General features: G+C 39.2%; 1 protein-coding gene across 1 annotated transcript in view; it reads right to left on the bottom strand.

Moving 5' to 3' along the window:
- The window catches only part of CCDC148 (coiled-coil domain containing 148), a gene marked incomplete at its 3' end in the record, with an annotated part of 198,850 nt that overhangs the window by 163,915 nt on the left and 12,538 nt on the right, over window positions 1-22,397 (bottom strand). The window contains exons 2-6 of the mRNA XM_080689084.1: window positions 21,931-22,034; window positions 17,216-17,298; window positions 16,862-17,013; window positions 15,246-15,341; window positions 14,985-15,166 (exon numbers count right to left, since the gene is read on the bottom strand). Coding sequence (XP_080545210.1) covers window positions 14,985-15,166; window positions 15,246-15,341; window positions 16,862-17,013; window positions 17,216-17,298; window positions 21,931-22,034 — 617 coding nt within the window. The remainder of the gene's footprint in view (window positions 1-14,984; window positions 15,167-15,245; window positions 15,342-16,861; window positions 17,014-17,215; window positions 17,299-21,930; window positions 22,035-22,397) is intronic.

Here is a 22,397-nt window from a genome sequence, read left to right as displayed (position 1 = left end):
CATTTGACCTCCAAGCTACACCCCCTGCCCTATTTTTTATTCTTTTATTTTGAAACAGGGTCTCACTAAGTTGCAGAGGGCCTCACTAAGTAGCTGAGGCTGTCTGTGAACCGCGATCCTTCTGTCACAGCATCCCGAACGCTGGGATTACAAGCATGGGCCACCTTGCCCAGCTGATCTAGATACTTTTAACCACTATTCTTACATATCCTTTTCACACAGATATAACATGCAAGTAACAATAGTTAAGCAAAAGCAAATTCTGAGACAGCTGTTTGAGGTGTTCTGCAGAAACTGCTAATTTTGTTTTTGATAAAATGTATCCCATTGTAGCCAAGAGAATTAAAAACATAATTTATTCCCAAAGTAAGCCCAAAGTAGGTTAAATAATGATCAAAAGTAGTTTCTAATTTGAAGTATAAAGTCACAAGTGGTTATTTTCAATGATGTATCTATTTTAAAACTAAGCTATTAAAGCTCTGTGACTTTTCTGAGGTTTTCCTTCCTTTATCTGGAGTCCCCCTAGTATCCCTAATACTCCCTAGCTTGAGCATATTAGAGAAAACATATGTCCCTTTTCTTTCTGTGCTTGGCTAATCTCACTTAACATAATGTTCTCCAGGTCTTTCTACCTTCTTGCTAATGACATGATTTTGTTCTTCTTTGTTGCTGAGTAGAATTCCACTGTGCATATTCCCCATAATTTTGCAATCTACTCATCTGTTGATGAAGACCTAAGTTGGTTCCATATTTTGGCGATTACGAATTGTGCTACTATGAACATGGGAATGCATATGTTACTGTAGTATTCTGAATTCAACCCCTTTGGAAAGATACCCAGGAGTGGTATAGCCAGATCATATGGTGGATCCACTCCCAGCTTTCTAAGGCATCTCCACACTGATCTCCATAGCGCTGAACTAGTTTGTACTCTCACCAGTGTAAAAGAGTTTCTATTTCCCCACATGCTCACCAGCATTTATTGTCATTTGACTTCTTTATGCTTGCTACTTTGATTGAGGTTAGATATCTCAGTAGTTTTAATTTGCATCTCCCTGTTGGCTAATGATGTTGGAGTATTAGGGATAACAGAGGGACCCCAGATAATGGAGGGGGAACCTCAGCAAAGCCAGAAGGGAGGGGTTGGGGAGGAAGAAGGCTGAGGTTAATCAGTGAAAAAGCTACTTTTGAATATGTGTATGCATGTGAATATAACATTGCTAACCTAGACACTCAGTATTGGGAGGGAGGGAAAAGGAGAAGTGGGGGCACCAAGTACTGTGTAAATATATACCATTATCTACATGATCCACATTATGATGTGAGACAAAGAAAAAAATAAAAATTAAAAATTAAGCTCTATGAAGAAAACTACTGTCTGTAACTATTAACCATCCCCAAAACAAATATAAATCCCTAATAACCACCCCCCCCAACAAATATAAATCCCAGAACCAAACTGGACAGTTATGTTGGAATGCACCGGGGAAGGCGGGAGCTGCCAGAGTCCAGGACGTTGGTCGAGTGGGTTGTCCAACCAATGTGACTGAGGAAACTGGAGGATCAACTCATTATGCCTCTCTTTGGAAGAAAGTTTTCCCTCACTAATCACTCCTAGGATATAACCAACCCAGACCAGAAACCAGAACCTGAGACTGGACATGCTCAGGCACTAAAACTTTCCAAGAGTCCTGAAAAAATGCCACCTGGCAATTAAGGCTCTGATGTTTCAGCTTGTTGCTCCCTCCCCAGTAAGCATGTGTCAGTTATATATTAGGCTCCTTCCCTCTTTTTCTTTCTTCTCTCTTGGGTGCATCAAGCAACCTTCATGCATGTAAGCTTCTGCTCATGGTAACACCTTTACACTGATGTGAGGCCACTCACTGGTTCTTTAGTGTTGCCTCTGATGTGGGCTTTTATTCATTTCATTCTTATTAGCAATAGAGCATATGGCTTACTTTGAAACAAAAGAAGAGCCACAGTTATTATATAATTACACATATATTTACTTATGTTTTGGTAAAACTGTCACATGAGGACATTGATAGAGCATGATACATGGGTTAATGTGAGAAAAGGGAGAGAAGGAGATTATGAACAAGACTCTCATGATACCAATATCCTTTAATACCCTGATCAATAATTTAAAAATGAAGCAATAAATAAAGCCTGCTGATGTACTATAAATTGTTTTTACCCTTCTAGAAAACAATTTAACAATACTCTCAAAATCCTTAGAATTTTCCATGTCCTTTGACTCAATGTTCAAACTCATCTTAAGGAGATGGTTACAGAATTATTTAAAATATAGTAATAAAGAGGTCTATTTTAAGGTTTCTAAACAAATGCAAAACATGGAATAAATAATTGTCCAAAAATAGGAAATGAGTTAAATTTATGTGATACAACCATACATAATTATATTATGCATCAAATTAAAAATATGTTGTAAAAGAAAATAATACATAAAGATCAATAAGTCCTGAAAACAGGAATAGCATAGATGTTATTCATAGCAGGAAAAAACAGTAGATATGTATATTTTCTTATTTTATCAACAATATACATACATTTGAAATGTACAAAATTGTAGCAGAAGATATTTCTGGTTACAGGAAATTTTAAGTAAATTTTAGTTTCTTTTCTTTGATTACCTTTATTTTTTTTAAAAAAATCATCTCTAAGCAGGGAATGGTGGTGGACACCTGTAATCCCAGTACTTGGGAGGCTGAGACAGGAGGTTTGCAGGTTCAAGGACAGTCTCAGCAACTTAGGAAGATTCTCAGTAACTTAGCAAGATCCTGTTTCAAAGGAAAACATAAAATAGGGCTGGGAGTGTAGCTTGGCAAATGCCCCTAGGTTCAATCCCCAGTACCAAAATAAAGTTCTCTGATGAATGTAATTATTTTTATATTAAGAGAACAATGCATAAAATAAAATGCTCATGGTACTAAACAGTTATCTTGAATGTTACTAACAATAAGGATAAATTGAAATAATTTAGTTAACAAATAAGAAACTATGTGTATTAGCAATGTAGATACAGGGGGCAAAATTGTTAAAATGACTGTGGATATTAAATAGCATTTGTAGTCAGATCTCATAAAATAATAGAATATTAATTATGAACCAACACTATAAAATTTAATATACCTATCAACAATAAAGTTGAAATTACTTGTTATTCCTCTATAGCATTTTCCCATATATTGGCTTCAGATCTGGAATAACTAAATGGAGCATCAGACAATGATGTCTCATCTATATGATTAATTCACCCAAATGTTAGGAAATTAAAAGCCACAATCTCATCTGAGTCTAAAACAAGCAATTAAACTTGTCTTTGTGTTACTAATGAAATACAGCCCAAATAGAATCTAAAAAGCTTTGAAAACATGATGACTAAAAAAAGAATTTCAATAGAGTCAAACTGTTTTTAAAATGTATTTTACTAGCCAGGCATGGTGGTGCACCCCTGTAATCCCAGTACCTAGAAAGCTGAAACAGGAGGATCGCAGGTTCATGGTCAACCTCAGCAACTTAGTGAGGCCCTCAGAAACTACTGAGACTCACTGAGTTACAGAGGGCCTAAGTAGCTGACACTGTCCATGAAATGTGGTCCTGTCTCAGCTTCCCAAATGCTGAGATTACAAGTGTGTGCCCCCACACCTGACTCCAAAGTGTTTCAAGTAGAAAATGGAAAACAGATTTCAAAAAAATTAGTGTGCTAAAACAAGAATATGAAATTCCTCATTAATTCATTAGCCTCAATAACTTTAAATTATTGTCACAACACATGACTATAATGCACCAATAAAATAAAATAAATATTGTGTGTTGAAATTATATTTTGAAACCAATGAGTTAAATAAAACATTTAAAACTAATTTTCACTTTTTCCTACTTAATTTCTGTTTTGGTCCTGGGGATTGAACTCAGAGGTACTTTACCTCCAAGCCACACTCCCAGCCCAATTTTATTTCTTATTTGGAAACAGGGTCTCACTAGTTGCTTAGAGCCTCTCTAAATTGCTGAGGCTGGCTTTGAACCTGCGATCCTACTGCCTCAGCCTCCCAAATACTGCGATTACAAGCATGCGCCACCATGCCCAGCTCTCTCTTCGATTTCTAATATGGCTACTTAAAAGTGTAAAATTATGCATGTGGCTCACATTTGTGGCTCACATATTTATACTAAGCAGCACCCATCTAGTACTCAAACCCCATTATCCACATACTGGCACACATAAAATCCTGAAATGGCCTGGTATGAGGGGACACAACAGAGCAGCAGTCCTGCAGCACTATTTACCAGTTAAGAAACCAGGGAAATCACTCTCGCTCTTTTGAGCTGCCCTTCTTCATCTGTAAAATAGGGCTTTCTAAATGGGGGAATTTGAGTAGTCATGTGTGTGTGTGTCATGTCATGGAACAGGGTCATCATTAAATATCAGCTGTCTCCTCTTCAACCTTTAACTTAGATTCTTTTTAAGTCTGTGTTTTTTCTTTTTATAATAGAATGAATATGTCAATGTTTTATAACTTAATTGCCTTGGGATAACTACAGTTATTTCTATTTGGGTGGATAATCTTCTGGTCTTTTTTTGTTGTGGTGGTTATATAAATGTAGATGTAATACTTTCAGAAGGAAAGAAAAATAGAGCATATATATTATACAAACTATTTAGAATCCTGTTTTTAATTATATAGCAAAATATTATAATTACCTATGTCATTAAAAATTCTTTCAGACGAGAATTATCAGTATGGTATTACATTGTGTGGCTATATAACAATTGATGAAGATGATCCCCTATTTGATAGCTATTCAGGTAGTTTTGAAGATTTATATATGATTAAGAAAAGAAATATTAATATTGATCACCCTTGAAGACAAATATTTATTTCATTTCCAGGATCATTCCTTAAATATCATTTTATTTTAAAACTTTTATTGGTGTATCATAGTTATACATTGTAGTGAGATTCAAAGTGATATGTTCATATATGCACACATCTCTTGACACACTTCCTTTTGCACTCTACCTGCTTTCTAAAGACACAAACATTATTATCATTTGTATATATAAAACATATAAATAATATATGTAATAGTATACATATATACAATATTTTACACATACTTAGTACTGGGGATTGAATCCAGGGGCATTGTACTTGTGAACTATACCTTCACCCCTTTTGCATCTTGAAACAGAACTTACTAAGTAGATGAGAGTATTGGTAAGATGCTAAGACAAACTTTGAACCTGTGATCTTCCTGTCTCAGCCTCCCAGATAGTGGGATTACAGGCATGCAACACCACACCTGGCTCTACTTGTAAAAAATTTTTTACAACATAGTACCAGATTGCCTGCCAAAAAATGTGCATGCCAATTGCATATAAAAATGCCTATTTCTCTCATGCCAATTTTTTTTTTGAGAGTCTGGGGATGGAACCCAGGGTCATTCGACATCTAAGCTACACCCCCTGGCTTACTTTTTATTTTTTATTTTGAAACAGGGTCTCACTAAGTTGCAAAGGACCTCACTAAGTAGCTAAGGCTGTCTGTGAACCATGATCCTCTGGTCTCAGCCTCCTGAATGCTGAAATTACAAGTGTGCACCACCACACCTGGCTCTCATGCCAATTCTAACCTTGGAAAAAAATCCTTTATGTTTTATCATTTTTATAAGTAAAATATGAGTTTTGTTTTAATTTTCATTACTTTAATAAGGAAAAAAGATTCATTAATAATTTGTGCTTAACTTATCACCCAGGGTTTCACAGAGCACCACCATGACATCTGTCTACCTCCCAACATTGGCATTACAGACTCTACACCCCACCTGCTACTCTGGTACCTGACTCAACTGTGGGTATTCCTCCACTGGGTACGAAATTCCTCAGTTCCAGGAAATCACTCAGCAAAGACCCTTGCTCTCTTGCAGCAGCAGTGTTTATTCCTTACTGGACTATTCTCATCAGTGTCCAACACACCAATAGCTACTTTTCCCACTTTAAGCAAAGTAAAGACAAAAGACACACACAAAAAGAGAGCAAAGAACAATATTAGGACTTACTCTGCTTCCCTGCAGAAAAACTTAAAGGTGTTGCCCATGTACATTATCTTCTTTTCTTTTCTCAAGTCCACTCTGTTCAGGCATTTGCAGTTTACTTCTTCAAGGTAAAAGGCCACAGGGGCTCCATTTAGAGTCACAGTCTCCTATCCGTCTCTTTTATTGACCACTTGCAGCAATCGTGCAGTGGGCCAACACTCCTTCACGCCCTCCTCACCTGCCTTCCAGGACACCACTCTCTCTTGTCTTTCTTAGGATTTCATAGACTCATTTCTTCTGACACTGTAATGCCAGCAGGTCCTAGGAATCATTCTTTGACCTTGTCTTTTCTCTCTTGATTCACTACTTTGGCAAACACATCGAGTTTCTTGCTAATGGCTCACAAATACATAACTCTAGTCCATATCTCTTTCCTGAACTCCAAACCCCAAACCCCACTACCTCCACAAAACCTTTACATGCTCAGCTAATAGGACTTCAAACCAGAAACACTGATCTTCCTCATAGTCAAAGCCTACTTCATTTATAGTCTTCTCCACCTCAGGTGATGGCAACTCTGTATGTCAGCTTCTGAATAGGACTCATTTTTCTTTTGGACTATTCTTGCTGCTCTTTCTTTCTCATGCTCCTTGTGAAATCTGTCCTGTCAGAATATGTTGTTGACTTTGCTTCTCTACTATGCTTTTATTGGTGCATTGTAATTGTATATCACTTTGGACCTAAGTTGTATAATTACCCTGCTCTCCCCTCATCCCTCCCTGTAGACATAAGATTGCTGTGATACTTTCATATATGGATAGAGCATTATTGGAACTATTTTCCTAAATCCTCCACTTTTCCCATCCCCATCTCCTTCCCTCAATTTCCTCCAACTATTCCCCTGATTTCTCCCCTCATTCAACAACCTACAAAAATTGGGGAAAAATCTTTGTCAGCTAACTCCTCTGCTAGAGGACAAATATCTAGTATATATAAAGAACTCAAGTACTGTGTGCATGCATGTTCCTATCACTTTGAGCTATATAAAGATGTGAGATTACAATGCACCAAAAAAAGTATTTAAAAAGAAATAAAATACACTAGAAGATATCTATTTCTCACTACTTCTTACTCCCTGATCCAAGTTACCATCATCTTACCTGGACTACTCTGATAACATAAATATCCAATCTTATTTTTGTGACAGCCCTCCCCCACCCCTGTCTATGTTAAGCACAGAAACCACCAGAGAATCAATGCTACAACCTAAGTCAGGTCTTGTCATGGCTCACTTCCACTCAACACTTCCCAATAGCTTCCCATATCACTTGGAGTAAAAGCTAAAGTTCTAGAAATGGCTACGAAGCTCTAAATATCCTACCTCTTGTGGCTGCTCAGTGGTAGAGCACTTGCTTACCATGCACAAGGTCTTCTGTTCCAGCTCCAGCACCACACCCACAAAAATACCCCAAAACAAAAATAAATAAATAAATAAGTAATCATCTCACTTCTCACCCTTACTTCTTTGCCTCATCTACCACTACTCTCCTTATCTATTATTCAAGTACAATTCCATTCCAGGCAATAAATATTGCCTGGAATGATTTTACCCTAAATATCTGCGTAGCTAGCTCTCTCAATCCATTTTATACCTTCATATCACTTTTTCAATCAGACCTATCCCCAAACTTCTATGTTAAAACTGCAATCCATGCCCTACAACCCCAGCTCCTTCTATTGTTCTTATCCTAATCTACATTTCTCATAGCACTTATCCTCTTCAAACACTCTATTGTGTAGGATTTACTTATGTATTGCATTTATAACTTCATGTCTCCCATTTGCTCCTGGAGTACAGATATTTTTGTCTATTTTATGCCAGTAGATGCTTAATACATATTTGCTGAAATATGACTATAATCTCTCTTGATCTCCTTTTCTCCTTTCAATTAAATTCAATTGATTTGCAAATTATCTTTATATGTTAGGATTTTGATATTTTGTGTCTGGAATGCTGCTAATGTTTTCCTATTTAGTGTTTAATGTTTACTCTTGTCAACTTTTTTCCTTTAAAAATTATTTGGTTTAGAACAGAAACTATATTCAAAATTCAAAAAGGACAATTAAGGGAGATATAATAAAAATTCACACCTCATCCCCCAGGCACCTGGCTCCCCTCCCAGAGGAAATGAATTCTACTATCTACTTTTGTGTATTTTTGAGACACACAAATGTGCAAATGTGGCTGTGTGTGTGTTTGAATGTATGTAAATATGCTTATGCCAATTTTTCTCTGTTTACATAATATGTACGATACATTGCTTTATTTTCTTAAATCTATATCTTACCCTAACCCTTGGATATTATTCCAGGCACTATATGTAAGTTTTCACACTGTTTTGCATCTGTAATAGGTCTATATATTGTATACATGTGAAATAATTCTTATTAAGATTTTTCCCTCAATATTTCACTACTGCAGTAACTAAAAAAAATTCAGTATGTACATATTTGAGTATACTTGTATAATATCATTTGTGTGTGTGGCAATTATTTATTATTTTCTTGTAATCATACATCACTTTGGAATACAAGACGAGAGGATATACAAGCACCTATCATCCAATAAGCCCTCATCCAATCCCCATCCCATTCCCTCCCCCTCCCTTGATCCCATGCTTAATTGGTGATTATATTTGATATAATTGTTTACACACCTCATGAGTTTTAGAGAGATTCCATCCTTCCCCATCCCCTCCCCTCTTATTGGTCACCTTAATTGCTTCTCAATAGGGCCCTTTCTACTACTCAACCTCCTCCTGTACCCCCTTTCCTCCTAGTTCTTGCTAATTAGGGGAAGCATCTGGACTTTATTTTCTGTGCTATTTCTCTGTGCATGCCACATTGCAAGTTCCGATCCCACTCTTGACGGCCCCAGTAGTGGCCTGGCCACCCGGAGGACTCTGATCCCGACCTTGCTGGCTCCAGCACTGGCCTTGCCTCATGGGAGGCACCAATCCTGGCCTTACTGGCCCCTGCACAAAACTAACCCCTTGGCTGGCTCCTCTCCCGGCCTCAGATGCCCCAGCACCAGCCTAGCCTCATGACAGGCTCCGATCCTGGCCTCGCTGACCCTGGCACCTGCCTAACCCCTCAGCAGGCTCCTATCCTGGTCTCACAAGTCCCAGCTCCGTCCTAGCTTCACAGCAGTTTCCGATCCTGGCCTCGCTGGCCCCGGTCCAGGCCTTACCCCTCAGCAAAGTCTGATCCAAGCCTCATAGGTCCCAGCACCAGTCTTGCCTCACCGCAGGCTCCAATCCCGACCTTGCTGGCCCCGGCACCAGTCTAACCCCTCGGCTGGCACCGATCCCTGCCTCGGAGATCTCAGTAGCGGCCTTGCCTCATGGCAGGCTCCGATCTCAGCCTCGTTGGCCCCGGCACTGACTTCACCCCTTGGCAGGCTCTGATCCTGGTGTCCGAGTCCCTAGCACCGGCCATACCTCAAGGCAGGCTCTGATCCTGGCCTCGCTGGCCCCGGCACCAGCCTAACCCCTTGGCAGGCTCTTATCCAGGGCTTGGAGGCCCCAGAACTGGCCTTGCCTCACAGCAGGCTCTGATCCTGGCCTCGATGGCCCTGGCACTGGCCTAACCCCTCGGCAGGCTCCAATGCCGGCCTTGGAGGCCTCAGCACTGGCCTTGCCTCGTGGCAGGCTCCGATCCCAGCCTCACTGGCACCAGCACTGGCCTAACGCATCAGCTGGCTCCGATCCTGACCTCGGAGGCCCCAACACTGGCCTTGCCTCACAGCTGGCTCCGATTCCGGTCTTGCTGACCCTGGCACTGGCCTAACCCCTCGGCAGGCTCCGATTCTGGCCTCAGAGGCCCCAGGACCGGCCTTGCCTCACGGCAGGCTTCAATCCCGGCCTCGTTGGCCCAGGCACTGGCCTAACCCCTCGGCAGGCTCTTATCCAGGGCTTGGAGGCCCCAGCACTGGCCTTGCCTCACGGCAGGCTCCAATCCCGGCCTCGTTGGCCCAGGCACTGGCCTAACACCTCAGCAGGCTCCATTCCCAGCCTCAGAGGCCCCAGCACCAGCCTTGCCTCACAGCAGGCTCCGATCCCAGCCTCACTGAACCCAGGACCAGCCTAACCCCTTGGCAGGCTCCGATCCCGGCCTCGGAGGCTTCAGTAGCGGCCTTGCCTCACAGCAGACTCCAATCCAGGCCTCACTGGCCCCAGCACTGGCCTCACCCCTCGGCAGGGTCCAATCCGAGCACCCTCTTCACCCAGCAGGTTGTCCCATGTTTCCAAGGGTGTGTGGTGGTAGTATTCTGCCTCTGTGCTAATTTCTTCAAAAGTTCCCGGTGTATTACGTCAGATCTCTGCCTCTGCTAAGTACTTGCCGCTGCCAATGTGACTGCCTTCATTTCAAATCTTTCCCAAGCTCTTTTCTGATACCGCATAATGTCCAGTGTTCCTAAGCATGGACAATAGCATTTGACCTTTGGGGTAATTTCTTCAGAGGATCAGGGTGGGTTGGATCAGATGTCTGCCTCTCCCAAATACAAGTCTCCACCGCCATCTCAGCCACTGCTGCTGCCACCGCCTTCCTCCTAGGTCTCCGCTAGACTCTCTCCTTACAGGTGATGTCCCAGATTCTTAATGATGTGGAGAAGCAGCAGTCCTCCTTCGTTGGGAATTTTTCCAAAAGTTCCAGTTCAGATGGATATGTTTTGTCTGCAGCTCCAATATTCTAGCTGCCACCAGGGTCATCTTAACCCCTCTCAAATATTTTTTTGTTTGTTTCCCTTTTTTTTTTTTTTTAAATAAGAGAAGAGAGTATGTGTGGTTTGGGGAGGATGTGGGATCAGGCACTCGGTAGTGATGAAAATCTTTTTTTTTTTTAATGGGTGGGAGGGGGGTCTCCTAAGGGTGCGCCGCCTGCACCCGCCCACCCGCTCCTGGTCAGGCCATGTGGCTCCGGACCTCCAGGGCCTTCCAGGTAGGGGGGTCACCTAAGGGAGCCCCGCCCACGTCCACCCACCTTCCCGGGGTCAGGGCCATGCGGCCCGACCTCCGGGGCCTTCTGGCTGAGGAGGGGGGGTCGCCTAAGGACCTCCGGGGCCTTCTGGGTGTACTATAATATCTTTTTAAGAGATAGGAACTATTGGAATATATGGTATGTGCTTTGTGATTTGATAGACGCTAAAAAACTGCTATATAGAAACAAATTATTTAATAACTAAATAAAGTTTGAAAATTGAGAATAACTAGGGGTGGGAGAATTGTGACTAATGTAAACTATGAATGCCAGGTAATAGTTGTGTCAAATTAGTGCTGTTTTTTAGATACAAACAACTAAAAACCCAGATCATACTGGCTTAAAACAATAATGTTGGCTAATGGTCCTTGAAAAGTATTCATATACTCACTCTCATAAGCATGCGTGAGAACACACACACACACACACACACACACACACACACACACACTCTGGGAGAATTCTCACCAGATATAACTAGAACCCAAAGGAAAAATGGTCACTTCAAAATAAAGTAGATCCTAGCTGGGCATGGTGGTGCACACTTATATTCCCAGTACTTGGGAGGCCGAGACAGGAGGATCCCAGGTTCAAAGCCAGCCCTGACAATTCAGCAAGGCCCTCTGGTAAGACCCTGTTTCCAAATAAAAAATAAAATAAAGCTGGGGGTTTAGCTCAGAGGTAAAATGCCTCTGGGTTCAATCTCTGATGCCACAAAAGAAAACAAAATAGATTCTGACAAAAAAAAAAAAAAAAAAACAAGTACAATTATCATTATGTGTGTGTTACTGGGGATTAAACATAGGAGTATTCTGCCTCCTACCTACATCTCCAGCCCTTTGTTTTGTTTTGTTTCAGGGTCTTATAGGTTGCTGAGGCTGGCCTTGAACTTATGATCCTCCTGCCTCAGCCTCCCATGTACTGGGATTATAGGCATGCACCACCATATCTGGCACAAATAATATTATAATTGAAGATGTAATTCACTGTGTTAATTAGAACAGTATATTTATATACCTCACTGCTAACCAGCCACAGAATACTGATGTAAACCATCTCCATTTTATCCAATATATTCCCTCTACTTTATAACATTAATAAAACAATTTCTGAGAACTCACTGAGTTTTTACTAAAGTTTCATTACTCACTGCCCACATATTCAGATTTTCTTCAATTACTGTTTGCCTATATGTTTGACTTGGTCATATATATGCATGTTTCTTCCCCAAACTATTTCGAGCCTTCTCATAGGCAAGGCCTAGACTAGTCTGTCTCTCTGAGTCTCCTACCAAGGAGCATAGCAGAGACCACTGTATATTAAGGAATGTTCAATAAATATTCATCAAGTAAAACGCATCATCAGTTATATAAAATGTATTTGGGATAACTATATGTGGCAGGCAGACTATTCCACTAGAACTGATGAACCTTCCTCCCTCCAAAGTAGACTCCTGCTGCCCATATCATGCCTTGCTGCTCTTTTCTTTATTGTTTTCACTTTCAATTCAACTCAATCATTTATAATGTTGCCGTGCAGAGCGTGCTAGATGTTAAACGCATAAATATAGCTGGACAAATACTCTGACCCTAAGGGGTTTGTATCTAGTCATTCAGTCCCCCTTCCTAGAATCCCTCCCTGCCTACGCCAGGCCTGTCCACTCTTCAATGTCTCTGGAGAACTTCACTTTCTCCATCAAGACTTCCTAAGCATTTTGTCCTCATCGTTTCTTTCTTCCACAGAAATCTTAGCATGTGATATTTATGTAACTAATTCTCTCCTTAATACTCAGTAATTTCAACGGAGCTATGAATCCCAACTTTTCTGAGTGGCACAGAGTTAAAATGAAGGCAGAGCAGAAATTAATTTCCGATTTCTAAAAATGAAGGGAAGTAAGCTGTGATGCCTAGGTCTTGCTGAAGGAGGCTGCTAAGGCAAACTCTTCCACACTTAAGATCTGCTAACCTAGAGACACACAAATTCAGCCAGCTTTCTTAAGCGGACAAGGGGTCATCTGGGAGGAAAAGTCATGGGCCAGACAGCATGCTCATAAAAGCACGAGTCAGACTTATCTCCTTCACAGCCAGAGCTAATCAGCCCAATCACAATGCCTCTTCCCCCTCTTCCTCTGGCCTGATGAGTTCTGAAATCTCTTTAACAAGCTTGGAATGGGGAGCAGGAAGAAGATATTCATTTTACCACTAGAGACTTAAGCTATGTGCATGGTTGAGCTAATACTTCACTGTTACTGCATTCCAATTAAAGGATAATTAATGAATCAGTCAATCAAGTATACATGATAAATATTTATTTTCAGCTTTATTGCCAGGTTGGGAAGGAAGAAAGCAAGCGAGAGAAGTAGGGAAGGAGGGGCTTTCAGGAGACCAACAAGAATCTGATGGGGAAGAACACAGGAACATCTCACAGAGGTGTAAGAGGATGCTAAGGTCAGGAAGGCCCAGACTTCCTCTGGCATTGGCTCTATCATCCATGAGGTAAGAAACAGCTCTGACCCAAGAGTTTAGACCAGGGAGCTCCCAGAGTATACAATGCAACTTGATAGGATATAAGGTTTTCTTCCTTATTTCTAAACATCAGTGACTTCAAACAGATAATCTGTATTCACAACTAGTGGTAAGAAATATAAAAATATGTATCTTGGCATGGTGGCGCAAAAAAAAATTCTTAATAATTGGGAAGTGAGACAAGAGGATCATAGGTTTGAAGTCAGCCTCAGCAACTTTGTGAGGCTCTCAGCAACACTGTGGGACCCTGTTTCCAAATAAAAATAAAATGGGCTGGGGTTGTAGCTCAGAGGTAGAATGTCCCTAGGTTCAATCTCCAGCAAAACACACACACACACACACACACACACACACACACACACACATCATTATAGTCATCATCTTCTATTTTAAAGTTAAGAGCCTTTTATTTTAAATTGGTTATAACTGTGTCCTTTCAGAAGTTTTCTAAATATAAATTCTTTTGAGAAATTGTTGACATTAACATTATCAAACAAACATAAACATTAATAAAACATTCCCTAGAGACTTTGTATACAGACAGCACCTAAGGCAGACCATTGAGATGACTCAGGGTGCAACCTGGATTTGTCCTTTATGTGAATTATAATATAGAAGACACTTGAGAACATGACCACTGCCAAAATTGAACTTTTAACACTGAACATTTACTAATCAGAAGATGACTACAATTCTTAGGATACGACAAAAAGTCTAGTTTCTTTTTAAAAATAACATTTTAAATAAAGTTTTTGTTTATTTTTTTTTATGTTTTGTGGTACTAGGGATGGTACCCAAAGGCATTCTACCTCAGAGCTACACCCGTAGCCTGATATATTCTTCTATTTTGAAATGGGATCTTAGTTGCAAAGGGCCTCACTAAGTTGCTGAGACCTGCACTCCTCCTGTCTCAGGCTCAAAAGCACTAGGATTACAAATGTGTGGCACCATATCTGGCTATAATAAAGGTTTTAAAATTTTCACAAACATGCACTGTATCTACCACAGGACAAATTCATAGTTGATTATAAGTAACATAGTTTCACTGGTATATTTTCCATTATAATAAATTATTGGTGCTGTTTGTAAACTTCCACTGCAGAGGAGCTTTATATATTGAAATAAAAATCCATAGTTACTAAAAATTTATACTTGAAAACTATTCTTACCTATGCAATAAGGAAGCTTAATAAGTGGGATTTCATTTGGGGAATAAAACTCTATTCTATTCAACAAATAGTCAATATAAAACATATATTGACTATAGTAACCATGAAACAGTAAATCAGAAGTATAATCACCAAAATTTTAAATTTAGTGTCAAAAATCTACAAGAGTCAAGTGGTTGTACTTTATCACCTGTATATGTCTTCTAACTGTAGGTCAAAATCTTGAAGTTTCTTTTGATATTTTTCTGTGAAGTTGCAGAACTCGTTAAGGATTGAAGATTTCAAATCAGGGTATGGGCATTCCAAAGTTTCTAATTCCATGGGCAGTTCACTAAGAAGATTAGTTTTTTCTTCAGAAGAATAAGCTAGTATCTGAAAAGAAATTTTACGATTACTTTGTTTGACATAAATGCTAAACTGATAAACTAACGACTAGCTGCTGCACACTTACTTTCACACTCCAGTCTGAAAGATCATTTTCAATTTTCTGTTGCTCCAGGCTAAGGCTTTCAACAACAGCTTTCAATTGTTTCTTCACTGAGTCAACCTAGAGGACATGTGGAACAAGTAGTACACAAATTATTGCAGTTCACTTGATATTTATGTCTAAAGATGCATGAATTCTTCTCAAAAGTCATTAAGTGATGAAAAGTTAGATTAAGATAAATTCTCTTCAAGGACCTGTGAAAGAAAATTAAAGAGCTGCTGCCAGGAAGTGCCCATCAAACAGCTGAGCCTCAATGAAGCTTCCAAATGTATAACCCAAAAATGGAGGTTCACAGCGGGGCCATAGCCTCCCTGCACCCACATTTGAGCTTTGTTTATGGTAAGGCAGAGAACTTACCAAATTGACTTGGCTTCAATCACCCCTCCCTTCCCTTGCATCCTTGCCTCTAGTTCCCAACTGAGCATAGATTTAAATTTAGTAATAGTATGATTATTTACAAACTACATACACATTAAAGAATATCTGAGAAGTACTGAAATAAAAATTACACCCAACCAACCTAAGTCTCCATCAACAGAGGAATGGATTGCAAAATTATGGAAAATAAACACAATGGAATTCTACTCAGCAACAAAGAAGAACAAAATCATGTCATTTCCAAGAAGATGGTAAGACCTGGAGAACATTATGTTAAGTGAGATCAGCCAAGCACAGAAAGAGAAGGGACATATGTTTTCTCTAATATGCCCAAACTAGGGAGCATTGGGGATACCAGAGGGACTCCAGATAATGGAGGGGAAAACTCAGCAAAGCTAGAAGGGAAGGGTAGGAGAGGAAGAAGGCTGAGGTTGATTAATGGAGGAGCTACATTTGAATATGTGTGTAAGTGTGAATGTAGCATGGTCAACCTGGACACACTCATTGATGGGGAAGCAGGGGGGCATCAAGTACTGTGTGAGTGTACGCCATTGCCAATATGATCCACATTATGTGAGACTACAGTGTACCTATAAAAAATGATCAAGATGATAAATGCTACATGTATTTTACAACAATAAAAATAATTGAAAAATAAATAAACCCTCACACCCAGCCCAAGTATATACATGGAGCTTATGCTCTGTTGAGTTTAGTCAACACACTACAAACCAAAAATAGATAAGGAGTAGGTCAGTGATGTGAAAACAGGGTTTTGGGGTAAGGAGAGGCTGGGCTGGGCTGGGCTTCTGAGGACAGGCCTCTCAGAGGAAAGGACATTTAAGAGTAAATGAAAGAAAATGCCATCAATGAGACAGAGGAAACAGCCCACGTAAAGGCCTTGGGACAGCAAGGAGCCTGGCATAGGGGAGGCACAACAAAAAGGCCAGCCTCCATGGTGCTGAGCTCCAGTAGAAACGGGCACTGGGGTAGATCCCAGAATGCCTTGGGAAGAGGAGCCAGGAAGAAAGTGGAGAGACCAGTTATAAGAAATGAGGGTGCTGAGACAGACTCGGCATATGTATGAGATATTGAGTGACCTTCTATTTAAAGACACAAAACACACATTTCTTAACTCAAACTGTTATAGTTGGGACAAAAGTGAAATATATCATTATCAAAAATAAAGGTAACATACTGACCTCTTCCAGTGCTGTCACTGTATTAAACTCCGTCCGGGGGTGGGAATGCTGCAAAGTGTGATGCTGTCTGTACTTGAGATCTGTTCTCAGCTGCAGAATAGGATTTATCACATTTTTAAGATATGGATACCATTGTTCTGATAACTCTTGTTCTATGGTGAAACAAAAATTGAATCAAGGAAACACATTATTGTTTTAAGTTTCTTAAAGAAGAGATCATTAGAGTACAGCTTTTATTCTTTAAGAAAAAAACCAAACAGCTATTAATATTAAAAGAATATGAAGTCAGTGGCCTGTTTTTATTCCTCAAAACAATATTCCCCTTTAAATATAAGATTGGAAAAAAAACCTTACCAAAATTCACAAGGTCATGATGACATTCATTTCCAATGTTCTCTTCATGTAGAAAAGATTTTATTTCAGATTCCAATTTGCATCTGAAATAGACATGATCGATATGTTTATATATATATATATATATATATATATATATATATATATTTTTTTTTTTTTTTTTTGGCGGTACTGAGGATGGAACCCAGGGACATTCTACCTCCAAGCGACACCCCCAGCCCTATATATTTTTTTATTCGTTATTTTGAAACAGGGTCTAAGTTGCGGAGGGCCTAAGTTGCTGAGGCTGGCCACAAACCCAGATTCTCCTTTCTCAGCCACCCAAATGCTGAGATTACAAGCGTGCGCCACACGCCCAGCTTCTCAATCAATATTTTTACAGTCATAAATACAATATATATGTTTAAAAATAAGTGAAATTAGCAACATTTAATCTGGTGTGGTTGACTATGTGCTAAATTCCTACCACGGGCTGGGTGCTCACTGAGAGCAAGCAGAAGCAGCTTAAGCAAAGGCAGCACCCAGCAGCCCTAGCCCTGCTCCAGGCTCAGAGCACGCAGGGCAAGGGGCAGCCACCGCAGGGCAGCATGCTGACCTCATCTGCTCAGAATAGAGTTCCAAAAAGACCCCCCAGGCAGCAAGATAGAGGAGGAACCTGAAAACAGGTGAGCAACAGAAATGGAAGGCAAAGAGGAGGCGATTAGGCAAACCTGGACCAATGAGGAGGCTATTTTATTTTATTATTTATTTATTTATTTATTTATTTATTTATTTATTTTTTGGTGGTACTGGGGTTCCTGGAAGCCCTTCTACCTCCGGGCTACACTCCCAGACCTATTTTTACATTTTTATTTGGAAACAGGGTCTCCTAAGCCAGCGCGCGCGGCTGGCTTCGAACCTGCGCGATCCTCCTGTCTCTGCCTCCCAAGCGTGGGGATTACAAGCGTGCACCACCACACCCGGCGAGGAGGCTATTTTAAAAGTTTAGAAACGATGAGATTCTCAGCTAGGGAAATGAGAGTCAAAGTACGTTTTATTTTTTACGTTAATAAGAGTAATAAATCTGTGTGGTTTTTTTTTCTATGGTTGTAAAATATAGTCATTTTTAGGGCAAAACCATAACTAACTCAAAATGGGTATTAAAAATACTATATGCTAGCTGGGTATGATAGCGCATGCTTGTAATCTCAGTACTTAGGAGGCTGAGATAGGAGGATCTCAGGTTCACAGCCAGCCTTAGCAACTTAGTGAGAACCTCTACAACTTAGTGAGACCCTGTTTCTAAAATAAAAAATAAAAAATAGGGCTGAGGGTTCTAGCTCAAAAGTAGAATGCTCCTAGGTTAAAGCCCCAGTACCACAAAAACAAACAACTGTATTCTCTCCCCTGCCGTCAACTGAATCACAGAGGTGAGTTCTTTGTTTATTACAATTATTAAAACACAACTTTAAAAAGGTATAAGAAAATAGTAATAATTACAATATCGTAATACAATTTTCTTCTTTTTTGTGTGGAATTGGGGATTGAACCCAGGGACATTCTACTTCTGAACTACACTCCCAGCCCTATTTTTTAATCCTTTTTATTTTGAAACAGGGTCCCACTAAGTTGCAGAGGGCTTCACTAAGTAGCTGAGGCTGGCTTTGAACCTGTGATCCTCCTATCTCAGCCTCCCAAGTACTGGGATTACAAGTGTGCACCACCACACTTAGCTATGATTATTTTCATTTTTACAAATAAATGTCTAGCCCTCAAATACATATATTTTACATATTCGTAATGATATTGTATTTAATATTTTATATTGTGATGCTTTTCTCCACTTAACAGGGATTTTAAGATATTTCTAAATAGTTTTATAAATAATTACAATTTTAATTGACGCATATAATTCCATTCCATACATACATTCAGTCATCTTCTAATCTGATTCACTTAAATGAGACAGGGTTTTTGTTCATATGTACAAATAAAGTGTGCTACTGTAAGTGACACTTCACACTGTCTTTTTTTTATCAGGTAGTTTTTGTCAGAAATATTTAAGATCACATTCACAGCTGGGCATGATGGAGCACACCTGTAATCCTAGTTCTTTGGAGGTGGAAACAGGAGGATCACAGGTTTGAAGACTATTTTAGCAAGTAGTAGTAAGACTCTCTTTAACCTAGTGAGATCCTGCTTTAAATTTTTAAATTAAATTAAGTATGGCTGGGAGTGTAGCTCAGAGGGAGAATGCCCCTGGGTTCAATCCCCAGTACCCCAGTACCAAAAAAAAAAAATCACATTTACACCTATTACATGGAGGATGGGTGCATTATCATGGAATCAAAGCAGAATTTATTTCAGAACAGAGTTGCTTAATAAAAAATGTAACACTTAAAAACCATCCAACTCAGCTCCCTCATATTTTGAGCACCTAGAAAGCGAAAGTAGAGCATATGAATAAGCACAATAAGGAAGCCATGGGTCCTCTTTGGTGCTCTGAGGAGACCTCCAGGTCTCACCCAAGAAGGATGAGAAGAGGTACATACTCCAGAGGGCTCAAAAACACCCATGACTAGGCTGGTTCACCTTTAGGTGGTTCACTGTGTAGAAGAATATATCATCTAGCAAGCGATCACACAGAAACTCAAGGTTCTTCATACCGCTACAAGGAAACAAATGGGTAAGGCACTCTGGGAAGTGGGTCAGACCTCAAGGGATATAGTTTGAGAGCAAGATTACTAAATTTTACATAAAATTTTATGCATTTAAATATTAAACATAATTTTACATTTGGAAATTTTGTCTAGTTTCCTTAACATAGATTTTAAAGAATTGAGGTTTGCCTTCATTTTTTTCTAGCTAGCAAGGCAGAACAATTAGATCTCAGGTGATATGAATGGAACCCTAGGAAAGAAAGAAAAAGCTGCTCAACTCTAAGATCACGAGGACTGCAGACAAGTGTAAATGCTTCTGTCCTAGCTCTACACAAGCTGGCTTCTTTACCTCCTGCAAGTAATTTTAGTCTTCTGAGACTCAAGAGGCTCATCCATAAAATTGGGATAGCAATAATACCTGTATTGCAAAGATCAAATAAGACAACATCATACAGTACTTACCATATTTTCTGGCACATATTAAATTACTTCACAAAAGCTAGATGCCATTGTAGAACCTTAGATTTTGTAGGCCTGGGATTCTCAAAGAGTTTTCTGGCAAGGCTAGGTATCTTTTACTTAATTAAGATGTTACAGGTTTGTAAAAATTGACAAACATTGATAAATCTTAAATATTGATTTGCTGGTGGTCCCTAAAGTTTCCACAAATGTAGCCATTTTTCTAGTTTATCTCCTATTGCTATTAGTTTTTAATTTCACTAAATATACATTAAAATTCATCTGTATCCTATAATAACACAGAAAATTTCCTGGGAATTGTTTTTGTCTAATTTTTAGACCTTATATGTTGCAAGACATTAAGGTCATTATTATGAAGTGTTCCTTATGTCCATCAACTTTAAGTAATTCCAAGACAATTGACAAAATTATTTTTCAGAATAATATTCACATGCTTCTTCTATCTAGCTCAAGAACAAATTAACACATACATTATAGGGGACATGGAACAGCCAAGATAAAAAAAAACTGTCTTTTTTAACAATTGAGCTTGCATCAGTGAACACCATAATTAAAGCTTCCTAATAATGGTTTTCCTTTTTATCATATTTCAAATTATGCAAATTTTCAAAAATAATTTCTAATGGACTCACATATTTACTCTCCACAAAAGGTGACCTTTTTAAGGGTAACTGGCTTGATTTAGGTGTTTTTATAACAGTGATATGGTAATAAAGTCAATATAATTTCTGTTTTGAATTATACCATAAACCCTTACTCAGCATGAACCTTTTATTTCACGTACAGGAATCACTTGCCAGAATAAGAAACTCTGATTGACATGAGAAGCACCTAACTCAAAAGTAAAGTTAGTAGTATTTGGAAACTTCAAATAAGAACCTAGAAATTATCTATTTTGATGTAAAACAAATGCTTAGTAATGCACATTAAAAAAATACTTTGTAAATACCAACATTGTTAAGGTATGCCTGAAATGGAAAAACACATGTGCCTTCTCTTTTTGCTTTGACTTTTGCAGAAACTTTATTTTTTGACATTACAATTACAATCAAACAGAAAATTATTTTAATTCATCTTTAAGTGACTGCTGGTACTGGCATGTCAATAATTAAAATTGAAAACGTTGTGAAACCACTAAACCACTTGAACTCAGCTCATTTGTTCAGCCATGCACTGAAAGCATGTACATACCAGCATTACATAGCCCAGCATAAAGATGACTGATACAATGATCACCCTTGAGGAGTTCACCGCTGTAGAGGGAGGTTACATATGTAACTATGGCACCATAATGCAATGAGCGAAGTATAACATAAGTAGATGCAAGAACAAGAGGAAATATGCAGAAGAGAAAATGATTGGCAGATAGAGATGATATTTTTTCCTATGAAAAGCAAGAGCCATATTAACATATTCCCTGGAATCCAGACTGAACTAAGAAAACAAAAAAGATTTTAATTTGACTCAAATTCAAACTGTAACTCTAAGTTTTTATTGTAATGGTTTAATTAGCATGAAACATAATAGATTATAGAACATCTGATGAGGGAAGTGTAATTCCCTCCTGTTCTCATTAAAATTTCCCCCATTTCTTACCTGACTTCATTCAGCCTTTGGTGTTCCTGCCACCACACTTGCTTGTGTTGTTTTATTAGCATTTGTTCTTTAGATGTCTTTGATGTCTGCACTGCTTTTCTAATCTAGATTTAGAGAAAGAACAAAAGAGTAGCAACTTCAAAGTTTAAGTGTCCTTTCCACAACAGAAATGTTTAATCTGCATGTTCTAAGTTAAATACTTATTCTTTTTCAATCCTTATGAGTGCATCTTCTAACACACAATCCACCTAAAATAAGTGCTCTTTCAGAGGTAGAATGCTCCTGGGTTCAACCCCAGTACACACACACAAAAAGTGCTATACTGATACTCAAATTATGTTATGCCCATGCATGAAGGTATCACTACCAAACTTTCTATTATGTATGAGAGAGGTGGGATCTGAAGGGAATCACACCAAAATCTGTGTGCATGACTTTGAACCTCACTATGATGTATAATTACAGTG

This window comes from Muscardinus avellanarius (assembly GCF_963383645.1).
Source record: "Muscardinus avellanarius genome assembly, chromosome: 2".
In the NCBI taxonomy this organism is placed as follows: domain Eukaryota; kingdom Metazoa; phylum Chordata; class Mammalia; order Rodentia; family Gliridae; genus Muscardinus; species Muscardinus avellanarius.
The sequence above is the reverse complement of the archived record's forward strand: the minus strand, read 5'-3'. Positions and strand labels throughout refer to the sequence as shown.